Below are 27,390 nucleotides of genomic sequence, written 5' to 3'. Positions count from 1 at the left end.
AAATTTTTTCAACGGCTTGTGACTCTGTAATTGCATTCTTTCTTCTGTCAGTTATCAGCTGTTACTTTTAGCTTGCTTTAGAAAAAAGTGTAAAAAAAGTATATTTGATTAAAGTTCATTCTAAGATTTATTAAAAATGCATTTACTTTCTTTTAAAAAATCCGCAATTACTTTTTGGGCAACCCAATAAGTTTGGCCGGGCCGAATCTTATATACCCTCTACCATGGATCGCATTTGTTGAGTTCTTTGCGCGGTATCTCTTTTTTGGCAAACAAAAAATATTGAATAAGAACTGTTACGCTATTGGAGCTATAGGAAGTTATGATCCGATTTGGACAATAAATGAATTGAATTCTGAACACTGTAGAAGTCATTGAGTAATAATACAGTTCATTCGGATAAGAATTGCGGCTTGTAGGGTCTCAAGATGCAAAATCGGGAAAACGGTTTATATGGGAGCTGTATCAAGCTATAAGTCGATTCAAACCATATTGGAAACGTATGTGGGGTGAAGCCAATGCACAAAATATCTGCCATAACGGATGAGAATTGCGCCCTCTAGAGGCTCAAAAAGATCCCCGATCGGTCCATATTTCAGCTATATCAGGTTATGAATCGATTTGAATCACACTTACCACAGTTGTTGGAAGTTATACCAAAACACCACATGCAAAATTACAGCCAAATTGGATAAAAATTGCGCCTTCTAAAAGCTGACGAAGTCAAGACCTCAGATCGGTTTATATGGCAGCTATATCAGGTTATGATTTAAGCCATATTAAGCACAGTAGTTAAAAGTCATAATAAAATTCACAATTTCAGCCAAATAGGATAAGAATTGCGCCCTCTAGAGGCCTTAGTCAAGATCCAAGATCGGTTTATATGGCAGTTATATCAGGTTACACACCGATTTGAATCATAATTAGCACAGTTGTTGGAAGTGATACCAAAACATCATGTGCAAAATTTCAGTCAAATCGAACGAGAATTGCGCCCTCTGGAGGCTCTAGAGGCTCAAAAAGAGGAAGACCCCAGATCGATTTATATCAAAACGATATCAAAACATGAACCGATTTGGCCCATTCACAATCCCACCAGACCAACATTTATGCAAATTTTTTGTGCAAAATTTCAAGCGCCTAGCTTTACTCCTTCGGAAGTTAGCGTGCTTTTGACAGACAGACGGACGGATGGACGTACAAACGGACGGACACACGGACGGACGGGCAAACGAACACACGGATGGACAGACAGATGGATAGATGAACGGACAGACGGACGGACAGACAGACGGACGGACAGACGGACGGACGGACGGACAGACGGACGGACGGACGGACAGACGGACGGACGGACGGACAGACGGACATACGGACAGACGGACGGACAGACGGACGGACAGGACGGACAGACGGACGGACAGGACGGACAGACGGACGGACAGACAGAAAGACGGACGGACAGATGGAAAGACGTACGCACAGACGGACGAACAGACGAACGCACAGACGTACGCACAGACGGACGGACAGACGGACGGATAGACGGACGGACAGACGGACGGACAGACGGACGGACAGACGGACGGACAGACAGAAAGACGGACGGACAGATGGACAGACGTACGCACAGACGGACGGACAGACGAACGCACAGACAGACGGCCAGACAGACGGACTAACAGACGGATGTACAGACGGACGGACAGACAGACAGAAAGACAGACGAACGCACAGACGGACGGACGAACGGACCGACAGACGGACCGACAGACGGACCGACGAACGGACAGATGGACGGAAAGAAAATCGGACGGACAGACGGACGGTCAGACAAACGGACATGGCTAGATCGACTTAAAATGTCATGACGATCAAGAATATATATACTTTATGGAGTCTTAGACGCACATCTCGAGGTGTTACAAACAGATTGACGAAATTAGTATACCCCCATCCTATGGTGGAGGGTATGAAAACCACTGCAGAAAACTTTTTCTGATGTTCTCTCCGGTATTTATACCCAGGTGTTCGAAGCCATGGGCTGTTATGTTAAGCTCTACGCCACGCATCCGCAAGTATATATTGTTATACCCACTACCATAGGATGGGGGTATACTAATCTAGCCATTCCGTTTGTAACATCTCGAAATAGTGATCTAAAACCCCATAAAGTATATATATTCTTGATCGTCCCGACAATCTGAATCGATATAGCCATGTTCGTCCGTCTGTCGAAATCACGATAGCCGTCGAATTCGTAAAGCTAACCGCTTTAAATTTAGCACAGAGACCTACTATTGGTGTAGGTCGTAGGGGTTTGCAAATGGGCCATATCGGTTCAGATTTGGATGAAGCTCCAATATAATTTGGCAAAAATCTTGCTGTTGGTGATCTAAAATGATTTCGAACAACTGTGACAAGTACGGTCTGAATCGGTTTATAACCTGATATAGCTCTCATATAAATCGATCTCCCGGTTTGAATTCTTGAGCTCTAACAAGCCGCAATTTTTGTCCGATTTAGTTAAAATTTTGCACATAGTATTCTGTTATGACTTTCAACAACTGTACTAAGTACGGTCTAAATTGGTTCATAACCTTATGCAGCTCCCATATAAACCGATCTCTGGATTTGACATCTTGTCCCCTACAAGCCGCAATTTTTGTCCGATTTAGCCACTATTTCGCTCAAAGTGTTCTGTTATTACTTCCAGCAACTTTGCCAAGTACAGTTCAAATCGGTCTATAAACTGATATAGCTCCCATGTAAGTCGATCTCCCAGTTTCACTTCTTGAGCCCCTATAAGCCTCAATTTTTGTCCGATTTGGCTGAAATTGAGTATGTAGTGTTTTGTTATGACTTCCAACAATTATGTCAAATACGGTCTATATCGGTCTATAATCTGATATAGCTCCCATATAGACCATTCTCTCTTTTCTCCTTGGTCGGTTCCTAGAAGGTTTAATTATACCCTGCACCACCACTGTGGTACAAGGTACTATAGATATGTGCATTTGTTTGCAACGCTAAGAAGGAGAAGAGCTAGACCCATTGATAAGCGTACCGGTCGACTCAGAATCACTTTCTGATTCGATTTAGCCATGTCCGTCTGTCCGTCTGTGAGTCCATGTATTCTTGTAATCAAAGTGCAGGTTGTATTTGTTGTCCGATTGTCATGAAATATTGCAAATGCCACTTTTTTGTCTCAAGGACAAATGCTATTGATTTTGAAAAAAATCGGTTCAAATTTAGATATAGCTCCCATATATATCTTTCATCCGACATGGCTTTTTAAGGCTGTAGAATCCAAAATTTTCGTCCGATCTTCACAAAATTTGGCATTGGGTATTTTATTTAAGGTCTACATATGTGTGCAAAATTTCATAAAAATCGGTTCAGGTTAAGATATAGCCCCCATATATATCTTTCATCCGATATGGCTTTTTAAAGCTGTAGAAGCCACAATTTTCGTCCGATCTTCACAAAATTTGGCATTGGGTATTTCATTTGAGGTCTACATATGTGTGTAAAATTTCATAAAAATCGGTTCAGATTTAGATATAGCTCCCATATATATCATTCATCCGACATGGACTTTTATGGCTGTAGAAGTCACAGTTTTAGTCCGATCTTTAAAATATTTTGCGGGAGTTGTTTTATTTGAAGTCTCCATATGTGTGGAAAATTTCATGAAAATCGGTCTAGATTTAGATGTAGATACCATATATATCTTTCATCCGATATGGCCGTTTAAGGCTGTAGAAGCCACAATTTTTTACCGACCTTTACAAAATTTGGCATGGGGTGTTTTATTTGATGTCTTCATATGTGTGCATAATTTCATGAATATCCGTCCAGATTTCGATATAGCTCCCATATATATGTATCGGCCGATTTGCACTTAAATGGCCGTAGTAGCTACAATTTTCAACCGATCTGCACAAAATTTGGCCCGGCCGAACTTTGCTCCCTTTTACTGCTTATGTGTATTCTATAACATAGAAATATTGATATGCTATATTTTTTAGTTGAGCACCTGGTAACTCTATACCGGATACCTTGCGCTTCCTGTGCATCAAATCGTTGATGCAAAAATACGATTAAAGAAAATGTACTTAATGAGAAACACTTACGGCACTTTGTGGTATATTTGTTCTCATAAAAGGAAGCAAATGACTGCAACCATCTAACCAACTTTGAGGATTATGACAAGAATGTATGGTATAATAGAGTGGGTGAAAAAAAAAAAAAAAAAAAAAAAAAAAAACACAATTTTAAAATAAAACTGAGGGTTATGGCAAATGTTGTAAAGGTCAAGTTTCCTTTAAACCATAGGTGGACAAAATTTACAATCTCAAGGTAAAGCTAGCAAACCTAATGAACTAAAACAGCTGCTGGGAAACAAGAAATTTTAATTTTTTTAATTTTCTTAACTATTATTTTCTTTTGCTCCCAGAACCACCATTAGAAATCTGTTGTTTTTCTTTTTTGCGAACACCTCTATTATTTCGCATTTCCCATCTTGCATCCACACAAAAAGTCCTTTCGAACATATTCTAAACATGCGATATAGGAAAACTTGTTATAAGTTTTGGCAAAATATTTAACAAAGTTACTTTATAGTTTCTTAGATCCTTCGCATGACTACGGCGACGAATATGAAGACAACGTTGGGATAAGAGCGAAAGAAATCTTATTTTGCTAACATCATAAAACGTATGCAATGAACTTCTTCTTCTGCCTTACTTCTGGGAAAACGAAATGAGGAAACTTGTCTCTTTCATTTGAGTAACTAAATGGAAATATTTGCTTTGACAATATTGTGCCCAAAAACAAAAACTTTTTCTTATTTTACTTTAGAAAAAAAAAAAAAAATATATATAAAAGTCGAGGTATTTGGAGAAAATGTTAAAAGAAGCTAATAAATAGTTGTTCAAGGCAAGGACATTTATTGGAAATTTGAAAATCAATAAAATCCAAGTTTAGTTAACACAATTTTAAACACATAACCATATAGGAAGGGGGGTGTAATAAATTTGGACTTTCATTAAGGCATGACATGAGAATGAATGGGGTTTTCTTGTTTGAATCCTTGAGTGGGGTAGATGTTTTATTATTTCGCTCCGCAAAAATATTCTTCAACTCAAATTTTTCGAAAGAAATTGTCAAAGTCATTCACGGAAAGCTACGTTGGTGTTATCCATTAGGCGGTTGGTGTTCTGAGTCCGTTTCCAATGGAGCGGCAGATCTTTAGCCCTAGAGTATTCTTAGAAAGGACTCCAAACACCCGGCAGCTGCGATGTAGGCAGTAGAATGTTGTCTACTACTGAGACCTCGTTTGGTGGAGCAGTTAAGCCAGGCTCCACTAGCCGACGGACTACAGGTCAGCAGAGGCTTTTGACGAAGACACCCGGTTCGAGTCTTAAGAACAAGGCCGAACCTATTTTATCTTGGCACGCCTATAATTTGCCTAGGCAGAAATTGGAACAGTAAAAGGCGTATCGCTCTCAGATTTATTCAGAGACTTGGTGCAAATGATCCTAAAACTCTTACCGATAAGCAGAGAGGTTCCCTCAATAGGGCTCGGAGATTCGCTGTTCAGGCTACCCCAAAGGCTACACATCTAGATTCGGAAAAGCCCACCAATTTGTGACGATGAAGGCTGGTATCGGGGACAATCCAAATTAATTAGTTTCGGGGATAAACGCTCAATTAAGATGTACCCTTTGCCCCTCAGAAAGATTGGCGAGATCTGGCCAAGAGCAGCACTAGAGTTACTCAGGAAGGAAGAATATTGTTTTTGCGTTTGGATATCAAGGATAACCTCAGATTCTGAATCCATACTTGGAAGACTAACAGACTGTAATCTCAATCTGTCAACCACCGACTAGAAGATTAGATGAGGCTGACGGCAAACTGAGACAAACTGTATTCGTACTAAACTCCAGTTGCCCTACAGATCAGAAGCAGTGTGGGCGGGGAATAAGGAGATCACTTGTCTGAGGAACTATCAACCTCATCGCTAAAGCGGTGTGGGTAGGGACTCAGCAGTTGTTGCTGATCACTTGTTTGAGGAACTATCAACCTCATCTCTAAAGTTTGGTGAATTGCAACTGCAATGCAAATCTTTCGACCACCGACTAGAAGATTGGTAGATTGAATGAGGCTGGCGGCAAACTGAGACAAACAGTATTCGTACTAAACTCCGGCTGCCCCGCAGATCAGAAGCAGTGTGGGTGGGGAATAAGGAGACGACTCAGCAGTTAATGCCGATCACTTGTCTGAGGAACTATCAACCTCATCGCTAAAGCGGCGTGGGTAGGGACTCAGCAGTTGTTGCTGATCACTTGTTTGAGGAACTATCAACCTCATCTCTAAAGCTTGGTGGATTGCAGGTGAATTGCAACTGCAATCCAAATCCTTAGGCCACCATTTAAATTGGATGAGGCTGGCGGCAAACTGAGACAAACAGTATTCGTACTAAACTCCGACTGCCCTGCCGATCAGAAGCAGTGTGGGTGGGCAATGAGGAGACGACTCAGAAGTTAATGCCGATCACTTGTCTGAGGAACTATCAACCTCATCGCTAAAGCGGTGTGGGTAGGGACTCAGCAGTTGTTGCTGATCACTTGTCTGAGAAACTATCAACCTCATCTCTAAAGCTTGGTGGATTGCAGGTTATTTCCACTTTAAAAACAGCAAGGGGAATGGGACCCGACAAAACCTGAGGGTCATCTGGTTGGTTTGAGCCTAACAGCAGCTAATGAAGCACCGAAGGAGAAATCGTCAACACCACAAATGTCCAGTGTCCTGAGGGAGAGTGGTCCCACTGCTTACTCAAATGCTTCTGGATGCATTAGGAAGCTCACCATGAGAAGAAACAACGAATCTTGTGAGAATGAACTCCTGGCGGACTAAGAGTACGAGGCTAACACAACAGTAATGGAAATTCTGAATCCTGAATATGGTTTGATTTCTGCACATATATCTCCATTATGGAGGCCACCGTGGCGCAGAGGTCAGAATGTCCGCCTATGACGCTGAGCGCCTGGGTTCGAATCCTGGCGAGACCATCAGTAAAAATTTTCAACGGTGGTTTTCCCCCTCCTAATGCTGGCAACATTTGTGAGGTACTATGCCATGTAAAACTTCTCTCCAAAGAGGTGTCGCACTGCGGCTCGCCGTTCGGACTCGGCTAAAAAAAGGAGGCCCCTTATCATTGAGCTTAAACGTGAATCGGACTGCACTCATTGGTATGTGAGAAGTTTGCCCCTGTTCCATAGTGGAATGTTCATGGGCAAAATTTGCAATTTGCAATATCTTCATTATTGTAACACTGCTTCGGCGGCACTATAGGTCCTTTTGATGGCAGGAGGATTTGACATGGTTCTTATTCACGAACCATGGGTGTGTGGAGGAATGGTGCGTGGACTAAGTATTCCTGGATTTAAACTACTCAAAGGTACGGGGAATGGGTGACACTGAGCCTGTACTCTTGCAAAGAGTATTCGAAATGTTTTTATACCCTACACACAAGGATGGGGGTATATTCATTTTGCCATTCCGTTTGCAACACATCGAGATATCAATTTCCGACCCTACAAAGTATATATATTTCTGATCGTCATAAAAATCTAAGACGATCTAGGCATGTCCTTCTGTCCGTCCGCCTGTCTATCCATTCGACTGACCGTCTGTTTGTTGAAATCACGCTACAATCTTTAAAAATAGAGATATTGAGCTGAGATTTTGGACAGTTTCTTTTTTTGAACATAGGCAAGTTAAGTCCGAAGATGGGCTATATCGAACAGTATTTTGATATAGCCCCCATTTGGACCGATCCGCCTTATTTAAGGTCCAATTTTGCTTAAATTTGGGACAATGAGTTTTGTTAGGCCTTTCGACATCCATCTTCAATTTGGCTCAGATCGGTCCAGATTTCGATATAGCTGTCATATAGACCGATCTCTCGATTTAAGATTTTGGGGCTATAAGAGGCGCATTTTTCGTCCAATGTCGCCGAAATTTGGGACAGTGAGTTGTGTTGAATCCTTCGATTTTATTATTCGATTTGGCTCAGATCGGCTCAGATTTGGATATAGCTGCCATATAGAGCGATCTCTGGATTTAAGATTTTGGGGCCATAAAAGGCGGATTTATTGTCTGATTTCGCCGAAATTTGGCACAGTGAGTTGTGTTAGGCCACTCCGCATGCTTCTTTAATTTGGCACACATCGGTTCAGATTTAGATATAGCTATTATATAGACCGATCCGCCGATTTAGAGTCTTGGGCTCATAAAAGCCACATTTATTATCCGATTTTGCTGAAATTTGGGACAGTGAGTTGCGTTAGGCCCTACGATATGCTTCTTCAATTTGGCGCAGATCGGTTCAGATTTGGCTATAGCTGTCATATAGACCGATCCGCCGATTTAGAGTCTTAGGACCATAAAAGCCACATTTATTATCCGATTTTGCTGAAATTTGGGACAGTAAGTTGTGTTAGGCCCTCCAACTTCTTTCTTCAATTTGGCTCAGATCGCTTCAGATTTGGATATAGCTGGCATATAGACCGATCTCTCGATTTAAGGTTTTGGGCCTATAAAAGGCGCATTTATTGTCCAATGTCGCCGAAATTTGGGACAGTGAGTTAAGTTAAGCCCCTCGACATATTTCTGCAATTTGGCCTAGATCGATCCAGATTTGGATATAGCTGATATATAGACCGATCTCTCGATTTAAGGTTTTAGCCCCATAAAAGGCGCATTTATTGCCCGATTTTGCCGAAATTTTGTACAATGAGTTGTGTTGGACCCTTCGACATCCTTCTTTTTTTTTTGGCCCAGATCAGTTCAGATTTGAATATTGCTGCTACGTAGACCGATTCTCCGATTTATGGTCTTAGGCCCATAAAAGCCACATTTATTAACCGATTTTGCTTAAATTTGGTACAGTGAGTTGCGTTAGGCCCTTCGACATCTTTCTTCAATTTGGTCCAGATCGGTCCAGATTTGGATATAGCTGTCATATAGACCGATCTCTCGATAAGGTTTTGGGCCTATAAAAGGCGCATTTATTATCCCATTTTGCTGAAATTTGGGACAGTGAGTTGTGTTAGGCCTTTCGACATCCTTCGTTAATTTGGCCTAGATCGGTTCAGATTTCGATATAGCTGCCATATATACCGATCCCCCGATGTAAGGGTTTAGGCCCACAAAAGTCACATTTATTATCCGATTTTGATGAAATTCGGGACAGTAAATTGCGTTAGGCCCATCAACATCCTTCGTCAACTTGGCCCAGATCGGTCCAGATTTGGTTATAGCTTCCATATCCCTCGATTTAATGTCTTGGGCCCATAAAACATGCATTTATAGTCCAATTTAGCCAAAATTTGGGACAGTGAGTTGTGATAGGCCCTTCGACATACTACTTCAGTTTGGCTCAGATCGTTCCAGATTTGGATATAGCTGCCATATAGACCGATCGCTCGATTTAAGGTTTTCAGCCCATAAAAGGCGCATTTATTATCCGATTTCGCCGAATTTTGGGACAGTGAGTTGTGTTCGGCCCTTCGATATGATTATGGAATTTGGCCCACATCGATCCAGGTTTAGATATATCTGCCATATATACCGATTTCTCGATTTAAGGTTTTGGGCCCATAAAAGGCACATTTATTGTCCGATTTTGCCGAAATTTGGGACAGTGAGTTAAGTTAAGTTCCTCGAAGTATTGCTGCAATTTGGCCTAGATCGGTCCAGATTTGGATATAGCTGCCATATAGGCCAATCTCTCGCTTTAAGGTTTTAGGCCCATAAAAGGCTCATTTATTATCCGATTTTGCTGAAATTTGGGACAGTGAGTTGTCTTAGGCCCTTCAACATTTTCCTGCAACTTGGCCCAAATCGGTATAGATTTGGATACAGTTGCCATACAGACCGATATCTCGATTTAAAGTCTTGCCCCATAAACGATCCGAATCATAACATATTTCGATATAGGTGCTATTGTGCATAAGGTATGCATTTTACACCGGATTTAGACGAAAGGTGGTTTCCATATATACCGGAACTTAACGCCTTTTTGCAGGGTTTTTTTACTATTTTCTGACAGTGGTGTCAGAAATTGTCATAGCAGCTGCGTGTTTGCGAGACTAACGCCGGGAAGAAGACACAACTGACTGGCTCACTCTTTTGGTATTTTCCGGAGTTCTGATAGTCCTTTGAAGTTCGTTTCTGGTTTAAGCTACACTTCCACACTCCCGAAATGACTCGACTCTGCTCGGAATCGAATTACGGCCAGAAACATATCAGTGAAGATAATTTTCAAAGCAAATTCCGAAGGCATATTGCGAAGGAAAAAGTGAGCGACCGTTAGAAAATAAACTCTTGACAACGAAGGCCCGCTGCTCTCTAGACCAAAGCATGATGACAAGTGAGTGGAGAGAGAGAGAAACAAACTTGGGCACTTCCCCCTTCAGATTCGCTCCCTCTCGACCCCTCCCCACCCAACTCAATGCCTCTATGAGCTTAAGAACCTTAATCGAGTGATCGGCTTGAATCGCAGCTATATCCAAATATAGTCAGATTGGGCCCATTTTGGAATTGCGTTTAGAAGAAATACCAATCTGTGGCAAATTTCAACCTAATATTTCAAGTTTTAAAGACTGTAGCGTGATTATAACTGATACACGCACGGGCGTATGGACATATTGACATCCATAAATATTCTTAAAATTTTACGACAATCAGAAATGTGAAAGTACATACTTTGTAAACCGGATATATCGATGTTTTGCGAATGGAATGACTAAATGAATATACCCCTATGCGATGGTGGTGAGTATAAAAATTCATACAACAACAAATTGTATATACCCCCCTCCTTTTGATTATGACTATAAAAATGTCAACTTTTAATGCTGGCCCCTACTATGACATATCCCTAAATAGCATAATAATTTGCCTCTATGGCCAATTTTGTGTTCATGATACACATGACGGAGAAAATGTATCATTAACTACATATTTGTTTTATATGAAAATTAAGATTAGTTAGTCTACAAAATAACTGTAACTATGCTATGGAATGCTGGCAGTTTTCGTTTGCATTGATGTTGGAAACGGCACGTTTTCACGACATGATATCCGTTGAGTTTTGTCCGGTCACAGGAAATAAAATGAAAATATCTGTCATGAAAACATTTTGTCGATCAATAACATAAAAATTAATGTTCTATTTAAATAAATATGTATTTCGCTTGGCCCCACCTCGACTCCCCCTCTCTGTCTACAGCACCACAAGCAGCAAAACAACCAAAACAGAGATGGACATTTTTGGATGTTTGCTTCGCTATGGATATGGCAAGCAAAAGCTCAAACTTTAACCTTTTCAAATGATTTTAGTCATGGTGGTTATATTTTTTGACTCTATCTCTCTCTCTCTCTCCTACCTAAAAAAATCTCCTACTGTGTGTTGCAGTGAGTTCGTGTGTGTGTGTGTGTTTGTTTGTTTTTTTTTGTTTTGTTTATTTTTTGCACATAATATTAATAACATCCTTCCTTTCGTTTTTTGATATTTTTTGTCATCGTTCGTTTGTTGTAAACGCTGATTTTGATTACGTTGATGCTGATGTTGATGCTGATAATGACAGTTCCTCCAGAATCATGACAATGATGCTCTATGCTCTTGGTTGTGTCAGATGGAATAAAGGCACCAAAGGCTGATGTTAGGAAGCGATGAGCTATACACATGAGAAGGGAGGTGATAAGCAATAACCCTGAAAAGGGGGGGAGTGATGATGTTGATAATATAAAATAACTTGCCCCTATTTGTTGTCTATTGGCGGCTGCCTCTTTTTGGTCTATACTCAGCGCTTGCTGACTTGTGAGTTGTACTATCTCATGGAAAAATGTATAAAACTGACGGCTGTTGTTGACATTTTCAAGCACATTAAGTTTTATTTCATATCTTAGTCTTGGCTAAAACAAGACGGCGCAAAAGTCAAAACAAACGCAACATTTCTTATGTCTTACAGCAGCAACGACCATGGTGGAAACGGCAGGACTCAAAAAACAGAATTTCGTTATAAAAAATATAATTTTACCAAACACCATGACTTTGACTTTTATGGCTTTCACTTTTCTCCCGCCAATCCATTCAAAGGGCCAAGCAGTTGTGACAAAGGGTGAACTTTTAAAGGCACAGTACTTGGTATTTGGGAAATGTATATTTTATGGGGTTTTTATAATAAACAGTGTAGAGTTACACAAAATAATAGAAACAAGTAAAAAGGCGTTAAGTTCGGCCGGGCCGAACTTTGGATACCCACCACCTCGGGTATATATGTAAACCACCTTTCATCAAAATTCGGTGAAAATTTCATACCTTATACCGAATATAGCTCATACCGATCTGAACTATATACGACACGGATGTCGAAAAGCCGAACATAAGTCACTGTGTCAAATTTCAGTGAAATCGGATTATAAATGCGCCTTTTATGGGGCCAAGACTTTAAATCGAGATATCGGTCTACATGGCAGCTATATCCAAATCTGGACCGATTTGGGCCAAGTTGCATAAACATGTCGAAGAGCCTAACACTAAGCACTGTCCCAAATTTCGGCGAAATCGGACAATAAATGCCTCTTTTATGGGCCCTAAACCTTAAATCCACAGATTGGTCTATATGGCAGCTATATTCAAATCTGGACCGATCTGGGCAAAATTGAAGATGGACGTCGAAGAGCCTAACCAAACTCACTGTCTCAAATTTCAGCGACATCGTACAATAAATGCGTCTTTTATGGCCCCAAAACCTAAAACCTATATATCGGTCTATATGGCAGCTATATCCAAATCTGGACCGATCTGTGCGATATTGCAGAAGTATGTCAAGGGGCTTAACTTAACTCACTGTTCCAAATTTCGGGGACATCGGGCAATAAATGAGCATTTTATGGGCCCAAAACCATAAATCAAGAAATCGGTCTATATGGCAGCTATATCCAAATTTGAACCGATCTGGACCAAATTGAATATGTCAAAGGGCCTAACACATCTCACTGTCCCAAATTTCAGCAAAATCGGTTAATGAATGTGGCTATTATGGGTCTTACACCATAAATCGGAGGATCGATCTATATGGCAGCTATATCCAAATCTGGACCGATCTGAGCCAAATTAACGAAGGATATCGATGGGCCTTACACAATTCAATGCCCCGAATTTCGTCAAAATCAGATAATAAATGTGGCTTTTATGGGCCTTAGACCCTAAATCGGAGGATCGGTCTATGTGGCAGCTATATCCAAATCTGGGCCGATCTGAGCCAAATTGACAAAGGATGTCGAAGAGCCTAACACAACTCACTGTCCCAAATTTCAACAAAATCGGATATTAAATGTGGCTTTTATGGGCCTAAGACCCTAAATCGGCGGATCGGTCTAAATGGGGGCTATATCAAGATATAGTCCGATATAGCCCATCTTCGAACTTAATCTGCTTATGGACAAAAAAAGAATCTGTGCAAAATTTCAGCTCAATATCTTTATTTTTAAAGACTGTAGCGTGATTTCAACAGACAGACGGACAGACGGACGAACATGTCTAGATCGTCTTAGATTTTTACGCTGATCAAGAATATATATACTTTATAGGGTCGGAAATGGATATTTCGATGTGTTGCAAACGGAATGACAAAATGAATATACCCCCATCCTTCGGAGGTGGGTATAAAAATTGACTGCGTTATTCATTTTTTATAAATAAACGGCAGTGTCATTTATTTTTTTTTTTTTTGGAAAAAAAAATTTTCTGAAAAAATTGTCTGTGACATATTTTTTCTGCAAAACATTGTCTGTGACATATTTTTTCTGAAAAAATTGTGTGTGACATATTTTTTCTGAAAAAATTGTCTGTGACATATTTTTTCTGAAAAAATTGTCTGTGACATATTTTTTCTGAAAAAATTGTCTGTGACATATTTTTTCTGAAAAAATTGTCTGTGACATATTTTTTCTGAAAAAATTGTCTGTGACATATTTTTTCTGAAAAATTTGTCGGTTACATATTTTTTCTGAAAAAATTGTCGGTGACATATTTTTTTCTGAAAATTGTCTGTGTTAAGGTCGAACCGACCTAATATCCAATAATACTTAAGATGCCCTCTGTATCTCAAATATTGTATCTGCTACACTATGTTGAATATCTTTTTCCAATGAAAATACAAAATGGTTAGCCCTAAGTAATGCGACAAGTCCACTGACTTGCTCTGTTCGACTTCAACTACAAACGAATAAACATCTGAACTCTGAAGTGAATTACTTGCGTTGTTATTTACTACACAATTCCTCTAAAACAACAACGGTAAGCAGAACAAGGATTGGCACTATTTCCATCAGTTCAAAATATTCCTACATATTTGTGGCTAACTCCCTTGGTTTCTTCTGCCGTTCATTTCTTTTCATGTTACGAAATTGTGGTTAAATTCCGAGCCTCAATTATCCAGGTTGTTCTCCTTATAGACAAGCGGTTACATCACCCAAAGTCCTAACCATTTCCAAAGCTACAGTCCACCACTCCCAGGAAGCAATTCCCGAGCTGCACATTGGTCCTTCGAGCCGGATACCGCAGGCATAAGGAGATCCAAGATTTATTTCCACCAAAGAAGACATCCCCATCAATAGAAAAATCAAACAGGTGCGTTGCATATATAAATTGTGTGTTCAAAGTTCAAAGTAAATGCGTTTGAAATACATTATATAAAACTAAAGAAAAAGTTTAAAAATTCAACAAAACAACAATCGTAAATTTGATTTCACTCAAATTGTAGTTAAGTTGTTTTTAAAGGCCAACGACGAGTTTATACTTCCATAAAACACTTTATACGGAATACATTTTTACCTTTCTGGTTAATTATCCCACTTCTCCTCATTTCGTGGTTATTTTTCTCAGTTTTGTAAAAACGAGTTCACTTGCAGCCTTAGGGCAATTGAAAGAGTTATAGAAAAACGAAAAAGTTGAAAGAAGAGGAGAAATATCCCATTAGTCAACTATTACGATAATTTCCATTCGCATGACTTAATCCACATGGGTTTAATATTCCCCCTCTAAAATATTATAAGAGTATTCTGCCCTTGTTGGTTATAATTCCGCTCACCTTTATTTAATTTCCCAACCAAACTCTCTTATAATATCCCTTTTTTATCAGCAACACTCTATTCTCTTCTCTTGCTAAAACAATTTCTCAGTGTGATCAGATTTAACCCTATCCCCACCATTACCATTTCCCCACTTCACTGTTGGACTGTTACACTCTAGAGAAACAATTCACAACAACTATTTATGCCTTTTAAGCTCCGTGCGTTTTTGTCTACTCTTTCATCTTGTTGTTCTAATCTTGTGTTGGGAAGAAGGGTAAGTCGAGCGTTGTTGTTTCCTTAGCAGTCCGCAGTACAGACATCAAGTTAAAAGGAGAAGAATTTTTTGATTCTTTCCCCGCGTTTCTCCTCGCACTCATCTGTTTAGAAAAAATCCCTCTAACACGAGGTTTTCGCATTCAGTGAAAGAAATAAGCAAAAAAGTACGACGGGTGGTCACCAAGCAGAAGAAGTGAGAATCGAAGAAAGTTTAATAGAATTCTGATGAAGAAACATTTTTGAAAAGACGTGGTTTTGAAAAACCATTATAAGAATTATCAAAAGTTAAATAATATAGAAAGGGAAGAGTTTTTGAAGAACATTATAAGAATTACCAGAGGTGAAACAATATAAGTTTTGAAAAGGAAGAAATTGATTTTTGATGTCACAACCGAGCCATAAGAAACGGGCGGACATACATTGATGGATTAAGGCTGCTCCAGCCGGGACAAGGGTAGCGTTGGGCAAGGAAAAACGCCAACACCTCCATCGGAAGAATCGGCCATAGGCAATCAGGAACCTTGAATAAGCTTGGTAAATGGATATTTAGTCTATAATTTTTTATTCTATGCTGTTCTTATATTACGTTTATGCAAATACCAGAATACCTATTCGTTATATAGATATTTGTTAAGACCAATGTATTGTATAGAAGGGCAAGGCGAAGAGTTATTCCAAGTAATTCAAATTAAAGTGCACTTGTTTGTCGATAGATCAAATTCCTTCCAGCACTTTCAGAGGCAATCGAGGCCATCTACTGCCATAAGAATAAATTTGAATCCAAGTGTAATTTTTTAAGGAAGAAGAGGCACAAAATTTTCTAGGCATATAGTACAGATACGCGGAACTATTATTTGTGCCTGGGGATATTTGATGGTGTCCCTGGTCTAGTACATCTGCTACAAAATCAATTCTTTTAGTTAGATTGCCATTCCTCACTTGATCTGTCCACCCTATGTGCTTATTTGGTTAGCTGTCACAGACTATTCGTTTCCCAACCCAGATTGGATTTTTCTTGTTTCTTGATTTCCTTTTAAGATCTTCAATATGACCGCACTTTCCAGCTTTATTCAAATATCCGACGCTCTCATTGAATTCAATGCGGAGATATGCGGAGAATCCCTAGCGAACTCCTCCGTACACTCACTTGAGGTTCATAAGGAGGAACTTAGAGCGATTTGGAGTCGCGTTAAACCTTGTTATGAAGCCAGTCTTAAGGAATTACTGGACTCTCCGGACGATAACACTAGGCTTGATGTTGAGACATTAAAGTCTAGATATCAGTCCACATATCAGACCTACGTCAACAGCATAGCAAGGATAAGCGAATATATCGAGTCTAAAAGAGCTCCTCCTGCCCCGAGTTCGAGTCATGTTTCCCCTGGGGCATCATACATGCCAAGTGTCCATCTTCCTCCTTGTGACACGGATCCATTCGGTGGAGACTATTTATCTTGGCCAACATTTCGTGATCTATTCACAGCCATCTATATCAATAACCCCCGATTGTCCCCAGTTGAGAAACTTTTTCACTTAAATTCTAAGACACGGGGAGAGGCCAAGGAGGTAGTAAGGAAGGCTCCTCTTACGAATGAGGGTTTTGAAGTTGCTTGGAAGGCACTTCAACATCGATTTGAAAATAAAAGGCTCTTGATAAACAGTCAGCTCAGATCTCTTTTTAATATTCCAAAGAGCAATGATGAATCGGGGTCTTCGATAAAGGACATTCAAAGCACCATTAATGGCGCTATTTCGGCCCTCAGTCTTTATAAAGTTGAGATTTCAAGCTGGGACCCAATTTTCGTTTATTTGTGCTGCACCCGATTATCGGAGACCACGTTGTCCATTTGGGAACAATCGCTTACCAATAAGACTGAGAGTCCAACATGGAAGGAAATGGATGCCTTCCTCACTAATCGCTTCCAGACTCTTGAAACTGTGGGCGATTTCAACCAGCCTTCAGGTTTGAATTCCGGCCATTCTCAGACGTCTGAGAAGTCCAAGGCGGTACCGAAACTACCGAATCTTAGGCGTGTCAATTCCTACCAAAATAGTTTGGCTTCTCCACACTGTAAACTATGCCCGGAACAGGTCCACACAATTCGATTATGTCCAAAATTTTTAAATTTAGGTTACCAGGACAAGGTTTCACACATCAGGAAGTACAATTTATGCCTTAACTGTTTTGGAAAGGGTCATAATGTGAAGGCTTGCAAGAGTGCATTCAATTGTTTAAAGTGCCAGAAAAGGCACAACACATTGCTCCATCGGAATGAGGCCAACCCTCCTCCAACTGGGGATTCGGGGGCTCAGTCTGGATCTTCAAGCACCCAGTCGGTTAGCACGGATGGTGCTGAGGTTTCACAACCGACATCCGTACAGGTACCTCCCGATACAATTCACTCTTGTACGGCAACTACTTCCAAGATGGTTCTGCTTGGAACTGCCATGGTGGACATTGTTCACCACGGAGAGCATTTTAGGGCACGGGCGCTTTTCGATTCCGGGTCGGAAGCTTCATTTATTTCCGAACATTTGTTCAATCTCCTTAAGTTGCCATGTAGTCCCACTTCTGCACAGATTTCTGGGTTAAACGGGGCAGTATCGGCCAAATCTCAGAAGATATGTTCGTTTGTCATTTCATCTCCCATTGATGATCAGGTTTCCTTGAGAATGACGGCGATAGTTCTTCCCACTTTGACTTCATGCCTGCCCACCTTTACGGCGTCCCGTGACATGTTTCGAAATCTCCCTGACATTTGTTTAGCAGATCCTGAGTTCTATCGAACGAATTATGTAGAGCTTTTAATCGGATCGGACTTGCTTCCACTGGTTATGTTGGGGGGCATTCGGACGAATGTGTGTCATTCACTCATGGCCCAGGAGACCATTTTCGGGTGGATCCTAACGGGCCCTGTCCAGCCGCAGTCGTTATCATCATTTCGTACTGGCGTTTCCTATTCCGACGAGATGTCATTGGAGAGTCGAATCACCAAATTTTGGGAGATGGAAGATCTTCCTCGACGGAAGTCAATGTCCGACGGCGATAGATTTTGCGAAGAGAATTATAAATTGACCACAAGGCGAGATCCAAACGGTCGGTATATAGTTACTCTTCCCTTTAAAGCTGAATTTCCTACCACAGTTCAGCTGGGTCAGTCCAAGAGTATTGCAACAGCCCAGTTCATACGAAATGAATCCCGTCTCATGAGGACTCCAAGCTTTAAGGAGCAATATGATAGTGTTCTTTTGGAATATCTCCACTTAAATCATATGCGTCCTATTACCTCTTCGAATTTCGAGAAATTTTCCTGTCACTACTATTTGCCACACCACGCTGTGGTTCGACCTCATAGCGTTACGACCAAGGTCCGTGTGGTCTTTAACGCTTCGAACCCAACTTCCAACGGGGTTAGTCTGAACGACGTCCTTTACTGTGGCCCACCTTTACAGAGTGATTTGACTCTCCTCCTTCTCCAATGGCGTTTTTATCGTGTGGTATTCAATAGTGACATCGAGAAAATGTATCGACAGATCCTTGTCGATGAAAAGCATACACCGTTCCAAAGGGTATTGCATCGAAAGTCTCCGCAGGATGATATTCATGAGTACGAGCTTAAGACCGTGACATTCGGCTTAAATTGTGCTCCCTATCTGGCAATCCGCACCCTTCAGCAGTTGGCTGAGGACGTGAAAGCCATTTATCCCATAGCCAGTCGAATTCTTAATTCCCAGATGTACGTCGACGACGTCTTGGGAGGGAGTTACGATGTTGAATCAGCAGTGAGGGCTAAGGCTCAACTGATTAGGGCTCTAGAGTCGGCGGGTTTTATTTTACGCAAATGGACTTCTAATTCCAAGGATTTCATTGAGACCCTTCCGAAAGAGCACCTTCTTGACGGTGAATTTCTTAACTTTGACGACCATAGCTCTACGAAGACGCTGGGGGTCAGATGGAACGCCAAGAAGGACGTGTTCTATTTTGAACTGCCCAAGCTGCCACTTCTTCCACATCCTTCCAAACGGCAGGTCCTTTCCGAGATATCCAGACTATTTGACCCAGCGGGTTGGTTATGTCCGTTCATAATGCTCGCGAAGTTATTAATGCGCAATATATGGATTTCGAGAATTGGTTGGGATGATCGACTGCCTGTACACCTCGAGCGAACATGGCTCGATTTTGTTGATAACTATGAATTCATTAAGGATATTGAAGTCCATCGATGGCTTCATTATTTTCCTGGTTGCAACGTGCATTTGCACGGATTCTGTGACGCATCTGAGCAGGCTTACGCTGCTGTTATTTATATCCGAGTGGAGACTCCAGACGGTACTGTAAGAACGAAGCTTTTGACTGCAAAGTCAAGAGTTGCTCCAATTAAGACGCTCTCCATTCCGAGATTAGAACTGTGCGGTGCTGTGCTTCTTGCCGAGACTCTCGAGTCTTTGATCCGTGAGCTCCCTATTGACGACTTTAAAATATTCTGTTGGACTGACTCCATGATAGTGCTTGCATGGTTAAGAAAACCTGCTTTCCATTGGAAGACATTCGTTGCAAACAGAGTGTCAAGAATTTCCGAGATCGTACCAGTTGAAAACTGGTCCCACGTAGATTCGAAATCTAATCCAGCGGATATTGCATCGCGTGGCCAATATCCTAAAGATCTTGTTGGTAATGGTTTGTGGTGGTTAGGTCCTTCCTGGCTTCAGAATCCCGCCAGTATTTGGCCAATTACGGCTCCAGTCGGAGTCGAGGAGAATCTGTTAGAGGCTAAAACCATTTCATGCAATTTCTCCTACTTTGAAAAATTTTCGGATTTATTAGATCGGTTTTCCTCATTAGGAAGTGCTCTAAGGGTAATGACATATGTTTATCGCTTTGTGATCAGAACTCGACGCCTCCCGAACGTAGCGTTTAATTCACAACGACTTACATCGGCGGAGATGACATATACACGTAATCAGCTTGTCGTAGTCACCCAGAAATCGGCTTATCCCAATGAATATCGAAATCTGTCCACTAAGGTGATGATCCCATCTTCAAGTTCAATTTCGAATCTAAATCCATTCTTGGATGCTAATGGAGTACTAAGGGTATGCGGTCGTATTTCCAATTCCAATGGCCTTACTTATGACGAACGGTATCCGATCATTCTTCCGTATGATTGTCATTTCTCTCGGCTTCTTATTCGTTTTATTCATCAAATTTCGCTGCATGGTGGCAATAGTTTAATGTTACGCCTACTACGAATGCAATTTTGGATACCCAAGGCGAAAAATCTCATAAAGAACGTAATCCATCAATGTAAAATCTGTGTTATATCCAAACACAAATTACAAAAGCAACTAATGGGCACCCTACCTCCAGTTAGGTCCAGCTTTTCAAAAGCTTTCACGAATACGGGTCTCGATTTTGCGGGACCATTTGAATTAAAAACATATACGGCCAGGAATTGTGCCTTTACAAAAGGATACGTTTGTATTTTCATATGTTTTTGCACTCGGGCAATTCATTTGGAGGTTACAAGTTCGCTTTCCACTCCAGCGTTCCTCGCCGCCTTTCATCGGTTTATCTCGCGAAGGGGATGTCCCATTAATATGTATTCGGACAATGGAAAAACATTTGTAGGTGCTTCTCGGGAACTAGCCATGGATTTTCTGAAGACCTCGCGAGACCACATTCTGTCTCAGTTTTCGTTCCAGAATATTAAATGGCATTTCATTCCGCCAGGAGCTCCTCATATGGGGGGTCTATGGGAAGCTGGCGTGAAAAGCTTTAAAGCTCATTTCCTAAAAATAGCTGGCAACCATAGATTCACGTTTGAGGAGTTCTCCACTATTCTCTCCAGGATTGAGGCTTGCCTAAATTCCAGGCCAATCTCGCCCATGTCGGAAAATCAAGATGATCTTATAGCTCTCACTCCTGGCCATTTTTTAGTAGGTGGACCAATCCTTTCTATTGCGGAACCGGCAGAGATCGAGTCGAATCTCTCAATTTTGAATCGTTGGCGAAGGGTCAAAGCACTTTCGCAACAGTTTAGTATTCGTTGGAAGCACGAATACTTAAAGGAACTCCACAAGAGGGTGAAGTGGCAAAGGCCACAGAAAAACATCGAAATCGGAGCCATGGTGGTGATAAAGGATGAATGTTTGCCACCCACTGAATGGAGACTAGGTAGGGTCATCAAATTACATTATGGCAAAGATAAACTCGTTCGTGTGGCCGATATTAACACAAGTAGGGGCGTTGTCACACGTCCTATAGTTAAGCTTGTGCTTCTTCCTCCTTGCTAAAAATCCAGTCGAGTAAATATATATATTCCTCTTACAACGCCACTTTTTTCAGAATGGCACCTATTCATCAACGTCTTAGCAAGAACCAATTACGAATCTCATCAAAAAAGTTCATATGCAAAGTTTGCAAGGGACGGCATGCTCTAAAGGATTGTAAAGATTTTCACCGTTTGGCTGTTGATGAAAGGATAAGAGCGGTTATGATCCATGGCTACTGCACTAACTGCTTAGCCCATCTTCATTCAGCTGGATCGTGCTTTACGAAATCTGGTTGCAAACGCTGTGGAGGCAACCATCATACCCTTTTACACATTCCAGATGACCATAAACCAGGAAAAGTAAACGTCAAGCATCCGAAACTGAAGAAGAGCTCATCCATTTCCTCTCTTAATAAATCGGTTACCTTATCATCAATCACATCCCAACATCACTTTCACCTTTTCCCCACTGCGGTTCTATTGGTTCAGCATGGAATGAAGCAGCACCATGTAAGAGCAGTTATAGATACATGCTCATCCTTTAGCAAAATATCAAGCAAACTTGTAAACGAATTGGACCTGTCAATAGCTAGACTGGGTGATGAGTCGATATGCTCAGTTACTTTACAATCTCGCCAGCCCTCCCAGCCAACAATACAAGCGACAATGAAGGTCAACAACAAAATTTCCATGAACACTCCGACAAAATCGATTGACTCCATCATTGCTACCAGATTTTCCAACCTAAATCTCGCCGATCCTCAATTTTTTAAATCCAGATCTATAGCCATGGTTTTAGGTGCAGATCTCTATTCGAAACTTATTCTAAATGGATTAATTCCAAGCAATAATGGCCTTCCGGTTGCCATGAATACCATCTTCGGATGGGTTCTTGCTGGGTCGTGCGCCATTTAATTAAAAATTACGAACTAAACAATTTTCAGAATTAAAACGCATTGAACTTTGAAATTTCTTTATATATGCAAACACCCTTTATATATCCTACCATGACAGGATTGAATATTTTTGTTTTAAATTAGCATAAGTTTTTTTTTTTACCTGCTTTATATTGCATTCCTGCAACACGGGCCGGTAATGTTAAGGTCGAACCGACCTAATATCCAATAATACTTAAGATGCCCTCTGTATCTCAAATATTGTATCTGCTACACTATGTTGAATATCTTTTTCCAATGAAAATACAAAATGGTTAGCCCTAAGTAATGCGACAAGTCCACTGACTTGCTCTGTTCGACTTCAACTACAAACGAATAAACATCTGAACTCTGAAGTGAATTACTTGCGTTGTTATTTACTACACAATTCCTCTAAAACAACAACGGTAAGCAGAACAAGGATTGGCACTATTTCCATCAGTTCAAAATATTCCTACATATTTGTGGCTAACTCCCTTGGTTTCTTCTGCCGTTCATTTCTTTTCATGTTACGAAATTGTGGTTAAATTCCGAGCCTCAATTATCCAGGTTGTTCTCCTTATAGACAAGCGGTTACATCACCCAAAGTCCTAACCATTTCCAAAGCTACAGTCCACCACTCCCAGGAAGCAATTCCCGAGCTGCACAGTCTGTGACACATTTTTTCTGAAAAAATTGTCTGTGACATATTTTTTCTGAAAAAGTTGTCTGTGACATATTTTTTCTGAAAAAATTGTCTGTGACATATTTTTTCTGAAAAAATTGTCTGTGACATATTTTTTCTGAAAAAATTGTCTGTGACATATTTTTTCTGAAAAAATTGTCTGTGACATATTTTTTCTGAAAAAATTGTGTGTGACATATTTTTTCTGAAAAAATTGTCTGTGACATATTTTTTCTGAAAAAATTGTCTGTGACATATTTTTTCTGAAAAAATTGTCTGTGACATATTTTTTCTGAAAAAATTGTCTGTGACATATTTTTTCTGAAAAAATTGTGTGTGACATATTTTTTCTGAAAAAATTGTCTGTGACATATTTTTTCTGAAAAAATTGTCTGTGACATATTTTTTCTGAAAAAATTGTCTGTGACATATTTTTTCTGAAAAAATTGTCTGTGACATATTTTTTCTGCAGAACATTGTCTGTGACATATTTTTTCTGAAAAAATTGTCAGTTACAAATTTTTTCTGAAAAAATTGTCGGTGACATATTTTTTTCTGAAAATTGTCTGTGACATATTTTTTCTGAAAAAATTGTCGGTTACATGTTTTTTCTGAAAAAATTGTCGGTGACATATTTTTTTCTGAAAATTGTCTGTGACACATTTTTTCTGAAAAATTGTCTGTGACATATTTTTTCTGAAAAAATTGTCTGTGACATATTTTTTCTGAAAAAATTGTGTGTGACATATTTATTCTGAAAAAATTGTCTGTGACATATTTTTTCTGAAAAAATTGTCTGTGACATATTTTTTCTGAAAAAATTGTCTGTGACATATTTTTTCTGAAAAAATTGTCTGTGACATATTTTTTCTGAAAAAATTGTCTGTGAAATATTTTTTCTGAAAAAATTGTCTGTGACATATTTTTTCTGAAAAAATTTTCTGTGACATATTTTTTCTGTAAAACATTGTCTGTAACATATTTTTTCTGCAAAACATTGTCTGTGACATATTTTTTCTGCAAAACATTGTCTGTGACATATTTTTTCTGAAAAAATTGTCTGTGACATTTTATTTCTAAGAAAATGTCTGTGACATATTTTTTCTGAAAAAATTGTCTGTGACATATTTTTTCTGAAAAAATTGTCTGTGACATATTTTTTCTGAAAAAATTGTCTGTGACATATTTTTTCTGAAAAAAATTGTCTGTGACATATTTTTTCTGAAAAAATTGTCTGTGACATATTTTTTCTGAAAAAATTGTCTGTGACATATTTTTTCTGAAAAAATTGTCTGTGACATATTTTTTCTGAAAAAATTGTCTGTGACATATTTTTTCTGAAAAAATTGTCTGTGACATATTTTTTCTGAAAAAATTGTCTGTGACATATTTTTTCTGAAAAAATTGTCTGTGACATTTTTTTTCTGAAAAAATTGTCTGTGACATTTTTTTTCTGAAAAAATTGTCTGACATATTTTTTCTGAAAAAATTGTCTGTGACATATTTTTTCTGAAAAAATTGTCTGTGACATATTTTTTCTGAAAAAATTGTCGGTGACATATTTTTTCTGAAAAAAATTTCTGTGACATATTTTTTCTGTAAAAATGTCTGTGACATATTTTTTCTGTAAAAATGTCTGTGACATATTTTTTCTGAAAAACACTCTGTGACAATTTTTTTCTGAAAAGAATTGTTTGAAAAAAATTTCGGTGACATATTTTTCCCAAAACAAATGTAGTTAACGTCTTACAAAGAAGTTGAATATGTTTGAAGTTTTTGTACATGGTTTTGAAGGAATTTAAGAGATTAGCTTGTTCCACTTCATATACTTTATGACACTCTATCACAAGAGACCTCCGCCATAACATTTTTCCAAACACATGCCCCGAGAATGTGCTCCACTGTTGTTTTCTGTTTATGATGATGACGACGACTGGTGGCATATACGAAATTAATACCGTAACTTTTCACAGCAACATAAACATTGAGTGAAAAACTGTGACTGTTTCAAATTCCAGACATTCAAAGTATGAGTGTATGTGCGTGAGTGCGCATTTGTTTAAAGAGAAAGTGTTATGAAGGGAAAATAAAGTTTTTTTCTTCTTACATACGGAAAACTCCATATAAAATTGAAAAAATTTTAAAGAAAATGTGCGGCCAGCTCTGCGCGCTTGTAAAGTATTGGAGTACAAAAGAAAATCTTAATTATGCCCAACCAGCTAAGTAAAAAAGTAAATATGGTGAAGAAAAAGTTGTGGGCTCCATTGGAAGCCTTGCACTAACTTCCTTAGCCTCTGATGATGAATTAAATAGCCTCATAATTGGTATGAGATATGAGTTGTGGCATGCGAGGGACATCCTCATAGGAACTCATTTCAAGATAACTTTAAACAAGTAAAAGCGTGCTAAGTTCGGCCCCCTCCCCGACCCCGGAAAACTATGAGAACTACTATGAGAAACAAAGGATTAGTAAACAGCAGACCAAGGATATTTTCTACGAGCGCCTAAAGAGAGAATATGACAACTGCTCCGCCCATGATATTAAAAACGTTCTGGGAGATTTTAATGCGAAGATAGAGAAGGAAGAAATTTTTGGTCCAACAGTCGGAAAGTTTAGCCTCCAGTAATGGGTTGAGGCCGATAGATTTCGCCGCGGCAAAAAACATGGTAGTAAGTAACACCAGATTTCAACATGAAAATATTCACAAAGGCACATGGCTGTCACCCGATCAAAACACTAGAAACCAAATTGTTCACGTTATGATAGATGGGAGGCATTCATCCAGCGTGTTAGATGTACGATCGATCCGTGGAGCGAATATAGATTCGGATCATTACCTTGTTGCAGCAAAAGTTCGCACCGGTTTGAACATGGCGAGGAAATTACGATCTGACACTGCACGGAAGCTGGACATTGAAAAGCTGCAGACACAACAAATGGCAGCGGCATACTCCACTCGACTGACCCAACTACTTGATAAAAGCACTCCTTGTCCGATGATATAATGGCGCAGCGGCGAACTATTGCCCACACCATAGAAAATGCCGTGAAATCAGTACTTGGATACGGGAAGCCTCCTCCAAGAAACCCATGGTACTACCAAGAGTGTCGAGATGCTACTGAAGCCAAGAATGCGGCATATAGAGCAACCCTGCAATCAATAGCAACGCGCAAAATTAAGGAGAGGTATCGGGAGAAAAGGAGAGAGGTTAAACGTCTATTCCGCAAAAAGAAAAAGTAAATGGTAAGACGTGAGTGTGAGCGAATTGAGATGTACAGGAGTCAGAATGAAGTCGGGAAATTCTACCAAAGAATTAAACATCCAACCGATAGCTTTGGTGCAGGCACATCCTCCTGCAGAGATCTGGTAACTGGCACAGATAACATGCTGAGGATATGGAAAGAACATTTTACCCAACTGCTAGTGTCTGACCTTGGCGGCGAAGAGGATACCGCAGAATCAATCCCTGATGATGGTATAGAATGTTTACCTCCTAGTCAGAATGAGGTCCAAGTAGCAGTGACCCGACAAAAGAATAACAAGGCAGTAGGAGCCGACGGGTTACCCGCTGAACTATTTAAGACGGAGGCGACACGCTGATACGGCGTATGCATCAGCTTATCTGAGCAATCTGGCTAGAAGAACGCATACCCGATGATTGGAACCTCAGCATACTATGTCCCGTACACAAGAAAGGAGACAAGACCGAATGTGCCAACTACAGAGGAATAAGTCTCCTCTCCATCGCAAACAAAATACTTTCGAGCGTACTGTGTGAAAGATTTAAACATAAAGTCAATGAGATAATTGGGCCCTATCAATGCGGCTTTAGACCTGGTAAATCCACCCAGGACCAGATATTGTGTTTACCTCCTAGTCAGAATGAGGTCCAAGTAGCAGTGGCCCGACTAAAGAACAACAAGGCAGCAGGAGCCGACGGGTTACCTGCTGAACTATTTAAGACTGGAGGCGACACGCTGATGCGTCGTGTGCATTAGCTTGTCTGCATGATCTGACTAGAAGTAGGCATACCCGATGATTGGAACCTCAGCATACTATGTCCCGTACACAAGAAAGGAGACAAAACG

At 40.0% G+C, this 27,390-nt stretch overlaps 2 protein-coding genes across 2 annotated transcripts in view; one reads left to right on the top strand and one right to left on the bottom strand.

Annotated features, from left to right (window-relative positions):
- Nucleotides 1-27,390, bottom strand: part of LOC106080989 (alpha-2C adrenergic receptor) — a 595,036-nt gene that overhangs the window by 464,504 nt on the left and 103,142 nt on the right. The gene's annotated exons all lie outside the window — the stretch shown is intronic.
- LOC131995351 (uncharacterized) lies at nucleotides 14,431-22,682 on the top strand. The gene is made up of 2 exons (XM_059363992.1): nucleotides 14,431-14,710; nucleotides 21,776-22,682. The coding sequence occupies exon 2, from the start codon at nucleotides 21,777-21,779 to the stop codon at nucleotides 22,614-22,616; it is 840 nt and encodes a 279-aa protein (XP_059219975.1). The 5' UTR covers nucleotides 14,431-14,710; nucleotide 21,776; the 3' UTR covers nucleotides 22,617-22,682.

Source organism: Stomoxys calcitrans, chromosome 2 (assembly GCF_963082655.1).
Source record: "Stomoxys calcitrans chromosome 2, idStoCalc2.1, whole genome shotgun sequence".
Classification (NCBI taxonomy): Eukaryota; Metazoa; Arthropoda; class Insecta; order Diptera; family Muscidae; genus Stomoxys; species Stomoxys calcitrans.
Note: the sequence above shows the minus strand (reverse complement) of the source record. Positions and strands in the feature narration are given on the sequence as shown.

Bases quoted from the DNA above. Each gene is read 5' to 3' on its own strand.
- LOC131995351 (XM_059363992.1), top strand. From the start codon at position 21,777: ATGGCACCTATTCATCAACGTCTTAGCAAGAACCAATTACGAATCTCA.